This window comes from Amblyraja radiata, chromosome 2, assembly GCF_010909765.2.
Source record: "Amblyraja radiata isolate CabotCenter1 chromosome 2, sAmbRad1.1.pri, whole genome shotgun sequence".
NCBI classification, from domain to species: domain Eukaryota; kingdom Metazoa; phylum Chordata; class Chondrichthyes; order Rajiformes; family Rajidae; genus Amblyraja; species Amblyraja radiata.
The window spans coordinates 144,181,722-144,194,865 of record NC_045957.1 but is presented as its reverse complement, the minus strand read 5'-3'; the positions used below and the strand labels follow the sequence as shown (position 1 = coordinate 144,194,865).

The following is a 13,144-nucleotide window of genomic DNA, read 5'->3' as shown; positions in this document are numbered from 1 at the left end:
CATTGGTGAGGCCAAGTATGGAGTACAATTTTGGTCGCCTAATTATAGGATGGATGTCAACAGAATAGAGAGAGTACAGAGGAGATTTACTAGAATGTTGCCTGGGTTCCAGCAACTAAGTTGCAGAGAAAGGTTGAACAGGTTAGGTCTTTATTCTTTGGAGCGCAGAAGGTTAAGGGGGGACTTGATAGAGGTCTTTAAAATGATGAGAGGGATAGACAGAGTTGACGTGGATAAGCTTTTCCCACTGAGAGTAGGGAAGATTCAAACAAGAGGACATGATTTGAGAATTAAGGGACAGAAGTTTAGGGGTAACATGAGGGGGAACTTCTTTACTCAGAGAGTGGTAGCTGTGTGGAATGAGCTTCCAGTGGAGGTGGTGGACGCAGGTTCGATTTTATCATTTAAAAATAAATTGGATAGTTATATAGACGGGAAAGGAATGGAGGGTTATGGTCTGAGTGTAGGTATATGGGACTAGGGGAGAATAAGTGTTCAGCATGGACTAGAAGGGCCGAGATGGCCTGTTTCCATGCTGTAATTGTTATATGGTTATTATATGGTTATATTATGAAAGTCTTTAGAAAAATTCCACCTCACTTGGGTGGCACGGTGGCACAGCAGTAGAGCTGCTGCCTTACAGCGCCAGAGACCTGAGTTCGATCCTGATTATGGGTGCCTTCTGTACAGACATTGTACGTTCTCTGCATGACCTGCATGGATTTTCTCTGGAATCTCCAGTTTCCTCCCACACTCCAAAGACGTACAGCTTTGTAGGTTAATTGGATTTGGTAAAATTATAAATTGTCCCTAGTATGTGTAGGATAGTGTTAGTGTGTGAGAATCGCTGGTCTGCGTAGACTCGGTGGGCCGTAGGGCCTGTTTCCACGCTGCATCTCTAAACTAAGCTAAACTAAACTTCATTTCTTTCAGAAAAGTTCAGTAAAATTGAAAAAGACTAATTTGTTAAGGCTGAGATTAATGGCACATGATCAGAAAGTTAAAACTGATTCTCCGGATTGCATTCTGACAGGGCAGTAAGGTTAAGTGGAGTGTCTTTCAGAGGAAACATGAAAGATAAATCTTTTGAGGTTTCTTTCCTGTGTTATGACCAATGTGTTTGCCTCGACCACTGTTGCTAATTTTAACTAGATTATCTGGTCACTGCAATGGCTCAATGGTTCTTTGCCACATATGTGTAATCTTGGTGCTTTGGTAATCAGCTGCTATGATTTGGGAACTAGGGGCATAATTGCACTAATAACACACTAATAATATGTTGATTGGCCCTCAAAGAATAATGTAAAATCAAAACATGACAAATGCTATATGATTTTGGTCAGGCAGCATCTGAGGACAGAAAACAGATAATATTTATGACCTTTCAAAAGAATTTGAAACCGCTTACTCTGTTAATTGCTTTGGTATGTCATGGAGGATCCTACACAAAATGTAACGATCTGACACTGGTTATTGGTCCCTTGATCTCCGATCTGTTGCTACACCTACTTCTAGTGTCAGCTGGCAAGTAAACAATCTCTCTCTCCGATTAATTTGTCCTTGACTTTCCCATGCCACTATGAAATTTCTCCTGGTTTTCTTGCAGCAATAATCTAGGCAATTTCGTTTTTTTCATTTATGGAGAATCCAAAATATTTGTAAATGTTGCAATTTTCCTTTGTTCCTTCTTAGTATTTCATTATGATCTCACCCTTTGATTTCTGTTTTATTTTTGTTCATCTTTTCTCGCCTTAATCCAGATTACGACATGTAAAACAAAAAACAATTTAGTCCAAGGAAGTGTCCAGTAGTTTAAAAAAAAAGACTACATTTGAGTACTTAATTAGCACAATAACCTTTACCATACTTGAGTGGCTTTGCAATCCCAAATTGTGGTTTCAGCTTCCTGTTAGTGATTCATATTCAGCTGGTCTGCTGAGTATTTCGTCTAATTTATCAAATCTGCTTTTAAGGATCTATTGAGTTTTACTTTTCTCCTCATATTTCACTTCTCGGTAGAGACCTATGCGGAAATGGGTCATTTTGATTCTTCTCTTTGGTTGATCTTACACTACTTATCAACTGCTTGATTAAAATATGCACAATATCTATATGTGAGGACATTGTACGAATCTGTTTAATGAGACAGCCTTAGTGTGTGTTTGTTTTGTAGCAATGCTATTCATGATAACAAAAGTTCCCGTGTTATCTGCTTGGTGGGTCAGGGCATTCTGTTTCAACAGCTGCTCTAGGGCTGGGCTGTTTGTAGAAACTATTTTCTCTAGCTGCAGTTTGGACACATGGACCACGCACTTGAACTGGAGACATGAATTAAAATGGGGTTGAGCCAAGGATGGGTGGAGTGTAGCATTGCCATATAAGGAAGCTGGTCACATGGTCAGAGACCTAAGCAATAAAACTAAAACTAAAACTACAGGTTAGTTGAGCTGAGTCACAGCAGTACACACATGGTCTAAAATGCCGACTAACTTCACTGTTTTACCAGTGGATGATGAAGGAGCCCCAGAACAGGGAACGAGTGTTGTTGTGGAGAACGACCCAGAAGAATTGCCTACTGGTGAGTGTGAACAAGTTGTAGAGAAAAGTATGTGGCTAAATGCTCACTAAACAATGGAGAAGCAGGTTGCAACAAGCAGGTGGAGAGATCCTCCCACTCAGCTAACTTGAACAGCAGGTATTTTATCTCTTCCCAGAGAATAGGCAAGAATAGTTGATTTTGCAAACGTTTTTAACACGTAATGCTAATTCTTCAAAAGTCTTTGAGCAGTAAAAACTACAATCTTATTACCCTTTTGAAGTGAGTTTTACTGGAACTAAATCTACAATCACTTACATTTCTACGCTATCTGCTTTAGCTTTACTGTTCATTGTATTGGGCAAGCTGTGAGTTGGTAAAGTTATAACTTCAGTAATTAATATACATTGATGCTGTGCTTGTTGGAGTAATCTTCTTTATTCTGTGGTTTGTTCCCTTAAAATGAGGTCCATTTAATCTCATCCTAATACCTAGAAAGTGGCAGAGCTACAATCCGTGGTTTGAAGATAGTGTTTGATTGAGAGAAACAATGTCATAAAATGGAGTTGGCAGTTAATGTTTGAAACCACATAGATGTACATTATAACAATTGTGTGTTTATCTGCAGAATTGTTTCTTGATTCCAGTTCTGTTTTCCAAAAACAGACACCACTCTTGTGTCTTTTGTTAGTTGAGAGTGTATAAGGTTACCACCTTAATTCAAATGAATGGACAGAGGGCCTAGCTTCAGAGCATTGAACAGAGTCTTAAACAGTACATGTTTTTCCTAAGGATTCCTGAGAAGGTCAGAAAGATATGTTAAAACACTTGAAGTAGAAGAAGGGATGGGGGTGAGTGGAATGCGGAGAAGGAGGATTCGGAGAAATTATAGCATCTGTAGATTGGTTGAAGCTTGTAGTCGTGACAATAAAATAAATAAAAATGTTTCTAAATTGCCAGATGGAGCAAAGGATGAAATGGTATTTAAAGAATTGGTATATATGAAAGGAAGAAATTGTATGCATGCTGTAGCATGGCTCCTGTGTGTCATGCCATTATATGGAATATAAATAGTGAAATTTTTGACAATAACTTAAACTTGGTAATTTAAATGCATATTACGAAATGATGTGATGGAAATTTAAATTTACACAAGCTGTTTCCTGTAGTGGGTAGTCTAGAATACAACTTGATTTTAAACTTAAAACCACTGTGCCATGGACTTAAATAATAACCAATTTTCACAGAGTTCATTAGAGATCTGAAAATTCTCAGTACACAAGATTACAAAAATTACATTTTTAAGACTGAGATATTTTTGGGAAAAGGTTTCAAAAGAAATCCACAGATGTAAATTGAACCACAATTGGATTAAATGAAGGAAAACACTCAAGGAACTGAATGACTTACTTTCCTTAAAAATGAAAAAATAATGGTGTGATCTGTTTATAATAAGTAGCATTTAGTAATAAACTTGAGTTGATATCCATCCATCTGAATCGCACCAAAATTTTGGCTGCAACTTAAAATTAATGGAAATTCAATGCAGAAATGTATCCGAAGTATTAACGCATTGAGATATTACAATTTTGCTACAAGAATTGCCAGTACACAACAGGGGGATGTGGAATTTTGTTTTTGTAATGAATAGGTTAATATTTTTTGATGGCATAGGAACATGTTACATAGTCGATCAAACAAGGTTGCTTCAGGTAATGAATGGCCTTCAAGACCTTAAAGGGCCTGTCCCACGAGCATGCGACTGCATGTGGCAAGCGCGACCAAACCGGAAGCGGGGGCTGTGCGGAGGTCGCGCGGAGGTCGAATTATCCCGGTACAGGGCTGGTCCCACCAGCATGCGACTGCATGCGGCGAGCGCGACCAAACCGGAAGCGGGGGCCGCGCGGAGGTCGAGTGAGTGACGTGAAGTTCGAGCGAAGTCCGCAGGAAGTTCACACGTGACGTACAGTGTCAAGACGATGCGTACGGCGTCAAGACACTGCGTATGCCCATCGAGGCGGTGCGTACGGCCTCAATGCGGCTGCGGGCCGGCTGGCCGTTGCCGCGTGGAATTTTTGAACACTGTCAGGTTTTCGGAGCCCCGCGCGATGTCGGGGCCAGCTCCGCACAACTCCATATGGCTCCGGCGATCGAAGTGGGACCGGCCCCGCGAGGCCGTACGGCTCAAGTGACCTCGTTAGGTCGTGCTTGCTGCATGCAGTCGCATGCTCGTTGGAGAGGCCCTTAAGTAACAGTTGGTGGTTATTGGGTTAACATTCTCGGGGAATGGGATAATGGTTCTTCACTATATAATATATGATTATAATGGAAGTTAACCAAATTTATTTTAAAATTAAAGATGTTGCTCAAAAATACCCAGGACATGCAATGAGAATTAGATTGAGTGCAGCAGGACATAAGCTTGCCAGAACCTGTGCTACTATAACCTTGCCAGTGACATGTGGCATTTTGTAATTATGTGCAATTTCTTTTGCCTTCCATTGAATTATTTTGACTGTCTACCTTTGTTTCCAGTCAATGTACCAGAATTAATAACCATCAGTACTGTAACTGTATAGACTAAAATAAAAGTGAGAAGCCCCCTAAGCCTTTTCCATAGCATTATCAAACAAAAAATAACCCATACACACGAAGATTGTATGTACTTGGGTTCAGCATTGGGTGGTACCAACAGAGGAATGTATGATAGAAAGGAAGTGGTATTGTTGGAGAAATTGAAAAAAATTAATTCTAGTTTCACAACATATAGTGATGTCATTACAATCTGTTAGAGCATTCCTCTTCCTATTGAAACTGCAGTAAATTCATTGTTATTGCATTCCTGAAGACCCTTAATGACCATGCTGCTAACAGTTCAAAACTAAGGTCCTCATGCTTAGTTTTAAGGAGACTCATTAACTGATGAAACTTAATTGATTTTGATCTTCAGTTTGCAAAATTAAGGAACAAATGATGAAAAGATTGGGTGGGTGATAATAAAATCCGAGTTTGCTTAAGGTGTGACGAGCAATGTCAGAACATTTACACATTGAAATATTTAAACTTTTAAGTGTCTGACTCAAGTTGTGATATCAAGCCTTCTTCCAGGAATGGAAGCTTTTAATCTACTGATTCACATGCTGTACAGTTTTGGACCGAGACATTAGATCATGGGCTATCTGTTCTGTTCAGTGGATGTGTAATACCTCATGATGTGATTTTGAGGAGCAGGAGAAATTCCTGACCTGCAATTATTTCTCAAATTGTGCTATTAATTTATTTTGCTATGTTTTTTTTTGAGAAAAAATAGCTGATGCATATGTCTCGGAATGCTACATCAATCTTGGTATGGTTGCCAATGTTCTACAACATCCCAATAACTAACAAGCACAAAGAAAAAAACATTGGATGTAATTCCTGGAGAAATAGAATTGAAAAGGGAAGAATTACACTTAAGCTTGTTGAACATTGATTAGCTCACACTCTTTGGTCTGTCTAGACCTACTGGTCTTCCAGTTCAAGGAGTTTTTCACAACTGTCCAGGAAGATCTCTGTAAGCTGTTAGTGTAGTGTGTAAATACCTGCACTTTGGGCATCTACCTCTGTATGGAACTTTGGTGTAGGAAAGAATTGCAGATGCTGGTTTAAATCGAAGGTAGACACAAAATGCTGGAGTAGCTCAGTGGGGCAGGCAGCATCTCTGGAGAGAAGGAATGGGTGACGTTTTGGGTCGACACCCTTCTTCAGACTGATGTCAGGGGAGTGGGCGGGACAGAGATAGAATGTAGTCGGAGACAGTAAGACTGGGAGGAGAACTGGGGAGGGGATAGAGAGGGAAAGCAAGGGCTATTTGAAGTTAGTGAAGTCGATGTTCATACTGCTGGGGTGGAAGCTACCCAAGCAAAATATGAGGTGCTGTTCCTCCAATTTGCACTGGCCCTCTGACAATAGAGGAGGCCCGGGACAAAATGTCAGATTGGAAATGGGAGGGGGAGTTGCAGTGCTGAGCAACCGGGAGATCAGGTAGGTCAAGACAGACTGAGCAGAGGTGTTCAGCGAAACGATCGCCGAGCCTGCACTTGGTCTCACCGATATAAAGACGTTGACACCTGGAACAGAGAATATAGTAGATGAGGTTGGAGGAGGTGCAAGTGAACCTCTGCCTCACCTGGAAAGACTGTTTGGCTCATGGATGGAGTCGAGGGTGGAGGTTAAGGGACAGGTGTTGCATCTCCTGCAGTTGCAGAGGAAATGGAGCAAAATGTGTGTGGTGTATCTAAGAGGGCTTCTTCAAACAGCATGTGAGTAGTCCAACCCGAGAAGGAAACGCTGCTGTGCTCTCTTAACTAGTGATGTGATGTTTTGTGACCAGTTCAGACTGTTCATGATCTGCACCCCCAGGTACCTAGTGCTACTGACCAACTCCACATCGATGTCATTAATGTGTAGTGGTGTGTGACTGTGCCGGTTTCTCCTGAAGTCAACGATGACCTCCTTTGTTTTGTCAACATTCAGGATCAGATTGTTCATGTTGCACCACTCCACCAGTTGTTTCACCTCCTCCCTGTAAACCAGTTCATTGTTGTCCCGGATTAGGCCCACCACTGTTGTGTCATCTGCGTACTTCATGATGTGGTTTGTACTAAACCTGGCACAACAGTCATGGGTCATCAGGGTAAACAACAGTGGACTCAGGACGCAGCCCTGAGGGGAACCGGTGCTCAGAGAGGGTCTTTGAGGAATATAAAGTAGGAAAGAACTCAAGTGGGCGAATAGCAGGGCCAAAAAGTGCTACAATATGGCTTAGGCGAGTCAGATTAAAGAAAATCCCAAGGCTTTTTATACCTACACTGAAAACGAGGATGGAATTTGTACTTGGAATCTGGGAATGTCAGCAAGAACTAAACATGTACTTTGCATCTGTTTTCACCAAGGAGAAGGGCATGGACAGTAAGACCAGTGTGGAGAATACTGATATGCAATTGCAATTTAAGGAGGAGGTGTTGGGTCTCTGGAAGAACATTAATGTGAATAAATCCCCACAGTCTGATGGGATGATCTGTCATGATCCAACCACATTGATGCGACTACCAAGAAGGCACGCCAACACCTCTGTCTCAAATGATTCATAAGCTTCTATAGATGCACCATAAAAAGCATACTGTCGGATTGCATCACGGCTTTGTTGGGAACAGCTTTGCCCAAGACTGCAAGAAATTTGAATTGGAGATGTAGCCCCGTTCATCACTTGGATCAGACTTCCCACCATTGACTCAGTCTACACTGAACACTGCCTCAGAAAAGCAGCGAACAAAATCAAAGACTTGTATCACCTCGGTCCTTCCTTCTTTTCTCTGCAAAAGGTACAGAAGCTTGAATGTGCATACAATGTGCAGCTTCTTCCCCTCTGTTATCAGGCTTCTGAATGGTCCTTTCTTAAGCAAGGGAACTTTCCGATTCACCTCAACTCCACTGCAGATATGAACTCTGTGGAACTAATGCGCTACAATGCTGAGAACTATTAGCTGAGTAACTATTAGGTACACAAAGCTGGAGTAACTCAGCGGGTCAGACAACATTCTGAACCTTCTGAATTTGTAGTCGGCAGGGCAGTACTCTGCATATCATCAACTTGATCCAGAGTTTTTGTGTCCATCTTTGGTTTAAACTAGCATCTGCAGTTCCTTCCTACATATTTTCTTCACGCTGCATCTTGCACTTTGCTCTGTCAATTACAGTTGGTTGACTTGATTGTATTTGTGTATAGTATTATCTGATCTGATTGGATACCATGCAAAACAAAACTTTTCAGTGTATCTCCGTACACATGACAATAATAAACTGAACTAAACCAAGGTTATTGAGAAAAGCAAGAAAGGAGATTGTGAGAAGATCTTCATGACGCATCTAGCCACAGGAGAGGTCCTAGAGGACAGGAGAGTAGCTCATGTTCCTTTATTCAAGAAGGGAAATGGAGATAATTCAGGAAATATTACACCATTGTGCCTCACGAAAGATATTGGAGAGGATTCTTTGAGATTGAATTTGCTCCCATTAGGAAGAGAATGGGTTAATTAAGAACAATTAGCAGGGCTTTGTAATGAGCAGGTTGTGTTTTACTAACCTGATTGAGTTTTTGCTGTAAGGGTTTCAAGAGATGGCTTGAGGAGCAAGGTAAGGGCCTGTCTTACTTGGCCGTCATTTACACTACAGGCCGGTAGTGACTAATGCACGACGGTCGCGAGCGTCATCATGCATCCGCACAGCCGTCTGGAGCATGACGTCATTTGAAGATAGACACAAAATGCAGGAGTAGCTCAGCGGGACCGGCATCATCTCTGGAGCGAAGGAATGGATGATGTTTTGGGTCGAAACTCTTCTTTCAGTCTGAAGAAGGATCTTGACCCGAAACGTCACCCATTGCTTCTGTCCAGAGATGCTGCCGGTCCCGCTGAGCTACTCCTGCATTTTGTGTCTATCTTCAAATGACGTCACGCTCCAGTCTATCTCCAATCATCTTGGCCCTGCTCTGGCAGTAGGAGTGGGGGCGGATCCGGATCCGCAATGGCCGTGAGCCCCAGGCCGAGCTCGGCGATCACTTGCCTGCTTCTGCTGCTGTTGGAGGTGAGACGTTGCGCCGCGCCAGGGTGTCCAACTTAGCCGTCATTTATGCGACAGGCTGGTGGCACGCAAAGATTTAGTGCAGAACAAAATCCTGGAGCACTGCGCAATACCGCGCGCAACTCCACAATCCTCCACGCCACTCCATGCTACCCACACGCTACCAGGTCGCGTAAATGGCGCACAAATCACGGCCAAGTGGGACAGGCCCTGTAGACACAAAATGTTGGAGTAACTCAGCGGGTGAGGCAGCATCTCTGAGACAAGGAATAGGCAACGTTTCGCTTGCAAGAAATCACCAGCTACCCCAGCTCCTTGGATAATTGTCAGCTGGAATGACCTGAACGAGGTCTATTGCAGGTTCGATAGACAGAAATATAACTCTCTCCCTTAACATAACCCTTTTAAGAATATGGAGTAAGCCATTTAGAACGGAGACGAGGAAACACTTTCTCACAGAGAGTGGTGAGTCTGTGGAATTCTCTGCCTCAGAGGGCGGTGGAGGCCAGTTCTCTGGATGCTTTCAAGAGAGAGCTAGATAGGGCTCTTAAATATTGCGTAGTTAGGGGATATGGGGAGAAGGCAAGAGCTGGGTACTGACTGGTGATGATCAGCCATGATCACATTGAATGGCGGTGCTGGCTCGAAGGGCCGAATGGCCTACTCCTGCACGTATTGTCCCCCTCCCCCTCCTCCCCCGTTCCCCCCACCCACTCCTCCCCAATCACCATTTCATACCTGCTTACAGCCTGACTCCAGTCTGTAAAGACTGGGCCCTCGTCCACTGCCCACCCCCTCCTTGCTGCCCAACATCAGTCTGGCCACTTCTCCATCGCTAACAATAGCAATTAAGGAGGTGGAAAAGCTATTCAGGAGACAGAAATGCCAGAAATCTCCAGGACTGGACAATGTTTCCCCCTCTACCCACAGCTCTGTGCCGAACAACTGGCACCAGTCTGGGGTGGGAGATTGCAACCTTCATGTGGTCCGCCCTGTTTCGACAAATGAAATCAACGATCACAATCAAATAAGGTCAAATAGAACAAGTTGTCCTGCAACTTTAGGCTGTGCACACCATACGCAACAAGAAGGCACCAGTCTACACAGACATTTTCAATCAGTCCCTGCAAACCTGCACTGTCCCTGCCTGCTTCAAAGTCTCCACTATTGTTCCTGCACCCAAAAAGCCAAGGATTACTGGTCTCAGTGACTTCAGGCCTGTCGCACTGACCTCTGTAATCATGAAGACCCTTGAAAGATGTGCTGGCCCACCTGAAAAATATCAAAATTCCCCTGCTGGACTCCCTGCACTTTGCATACCGGGCCAATAGATCAGTGGATGATGCAGGCAACCTACGCCTGCACTTTATCCTCCCCCACCTAGACCACTGATTCCCAACCTGGGGCCATATGGTCCCAAATTTCAGGGGGGGGGCACAGAAAATTTTGGGGATTTAGGGGGCCACAGGTTCAATGAAGGGGGCCACCTTTTTTTGCTAATAATGTCAGGGGGGGGGGGGCACAGAAAAATTAAAGAGCCCAAGGGGGCCATGAACTAAAAAAGGTTGGGAACCACTGACCTAGACCACCAGGTGGGACCTATACAAGGATTTTGTTTGTTGATTTTAGCTCTGCATTCAACACCATTGTGCCCGAGCTACTTCACTCCAAACTCTCCCAGTTGACTGTGCCTGAACCCCTCTGTCAGTGGATCACCAACTTCCTGACAGACAGGAAGCAGCATGTGAGGTTGGGAAAGCACATCTCGGACCCGCAGGCCCTCAGCATAGGAGCACCGCAAGGCTGCGTACTCTCCCCCTCTCCTTTACTCTCTATACCAACGACTGCACCTCCACAGACTCCTCTGTCAAGCTTCTCAAGTTTGCGGACGACACAACACTGATTGGACTGATCCAGGATGGGGAGGATTCTGCCTACAGACAGGAAGTGTCACAGCTGGCATCCTAGTGCCATCGCAACAACCTGGAGCTCAATGCTCTTAAGACAGTGGAATTGATTGTAGACTTTAGGAGAGCTCCCCCTCCATCATCAATAACACCACAGTCACATCTGTGGAGTCATTTAAGTTCCTTGGAACCATCATTTCCAGGGACCTTAGATGGGGGGCCACCATCTACTCCACAGTCAAAAAGGCCCAACAGAGGATGTACTTCCTGCGGCAGCTGAGAAAACACAATCTGCCACAGGCAACAATCTGCCACAGGCACCTTCTCCATCATGGTCTGGTTTGGCTCAGCCACCAAGCATGACATCTGGAGGCTGCAGAGCATCATTCGATCAGCCGAGAAGGTTGTTGGCTGCAACCTTCCCCCCCCCCATCGACAAACTGTACACTGCAAGGGCCAGGAAGCGAGTGGGTAAGATCTCTGATCTCTCTCAACCTGGCCACCAACTCTTTGAAGCACTTCCCTCTGGAAGGCTACTCCGGACTGTCAAAGCCGCCACAGCCAGACATAAAAAAAGCTATTTTCCACAAGCAGTAGCTCTGCTCCACAGCCAAAAGTCTGAAGCTTCCTTGTGTTCTGGTATTTCATGTCATTCTTCACATGTTTAAATTATAATGTTTTATTTTTAATTGTCTACTGCATATCGTGTTGTTACTTGTGAGCAAAGCATCAAGGCAAATCCCTGGTATGTGTGCATACTTGGCTAAAAAACTTTATTCAATTCAATGTATCGTGCTTGCATATTTTCTACCTTTTATGCGTACAAAAAAGGCAATGTATTTGTGGTATTAGAAATGATAAAAAGGAGCAAAAATGTACACATTTTGGAAACTTTGCTATGTTACATGAATATTTCCAGAAAAGAAATGCCAATGAAAGAATTTCAGCCACAAGATCTAAAAGAAAAACAAATTTATCCATAATGACCTTGATCTAATAAATATGGCTTGATGTCTAACTGAACCAAGGTGAAAGATGAGGTGGATTAGTTGGTTTGAAACAAAGACACATGTAAATCATTTCTCACTATTTGCTTCTGATTTTAAATCTAGCATGAATGAGCTGCAATTACAACTTTTTAAAAGGCGGAGAGATGCATTGGAAGGGTTACAAATTAAATTCAGGCAACTCAAGACTAATCCAATAAGCCAACTTGTTCAGCATGGACAAAATAAGCAGAAGGACCTGTTGTTTTTAGAAATACAGCTCTATGACTCTAAAATGCCACTGTCATCCTGGGAGGTCTTAAGTTCAGCACGCTTATCCCTGGTCAAATAGGTTTTTGTTTTCTTTTCAACCTTGCCCCAAATGCAAATACTATATCGTTAAGCCAAATCATGGTTGTTATCAGGTTACAGGTACAATGAAAGTTTTGCTTGCAGCAGCATCACATGCACATTGACTCTGAGAAACATACAAAAACATAATTTATACATAAATCACACACAGATTCTGCAGGACAATAAGAAGAGAAATCTAACGTAAAACTGTACAGCATAAGACCAGGCTGTGCCCAGCATAATGCCAAGGCCAACTGTTAACAGCCTGCACATAATCCATATCCTCCATATCCATATGCCTATTCAAAAGTCTGTTAAACAATTGTATTCTGCTGCAAACACTGTCCCCGGCTGCATGTTCCAGGCACACACCATCATCATGTATTTGATTTTTCCATCTTTTCGAAAATGGCCCTGGCTGCCTCTCATAATTTTATATACTTCTCTTGGGTCTCCCCACAACCTCTGACATTCCAGGGAAAACAATCCAAGTCTGTCCAATCTCTCCCTGCAGCTAATAGCCACTAATCCAGGTATTATTCTGGTAAACCACCTATACACCCTTTTCAAAACCTTCACAACCTTCCTGTAATGGGGTGACCGGAAGTGCAAGCAACACACCAAATGTGATAATAACCAAAGTCCTATGAAACTGCTTTATGACTTCCTGACTGTATGAAAAATGAAGGCATTAGTACAGAATGCATCCATGGTAAAGCAAGAGGTGGTCCAAAGTGTTC

At 43.2% G+C, this 13,144-nt stretch overlaps 1 protein-coding gene across 3 annotated transcripts in view; it reads left to right on the top strand.

Moving 5' to 3' along the window:
• slc12a7 (solute carrier family 12 member 7) overlaps positions 1-13,144 on the top strand; it is a 254,830-nt gene that overhangs the window by 55,880 nt on the left and 185,806 nt on the right. The window contains exon 1 of one of the 3 annotated variants that reach the window (XM_033016696.1): positions 2,401-2,578. The exons of the other annotated variants lie outside the window; for them this stretch is intronic. Coding sequence (XP_032872587.1) covers positions 2,479-2,578 — 100 coding nt within the window. The 5' untranslated portion in view covers positions 2,401-2,478. Of the gene's footprint in view, positions 1-2,400; positions 2,579-13,144 lie in introns of those variants that run through there. 3 annotated transcript variants of the gene reach the window in all.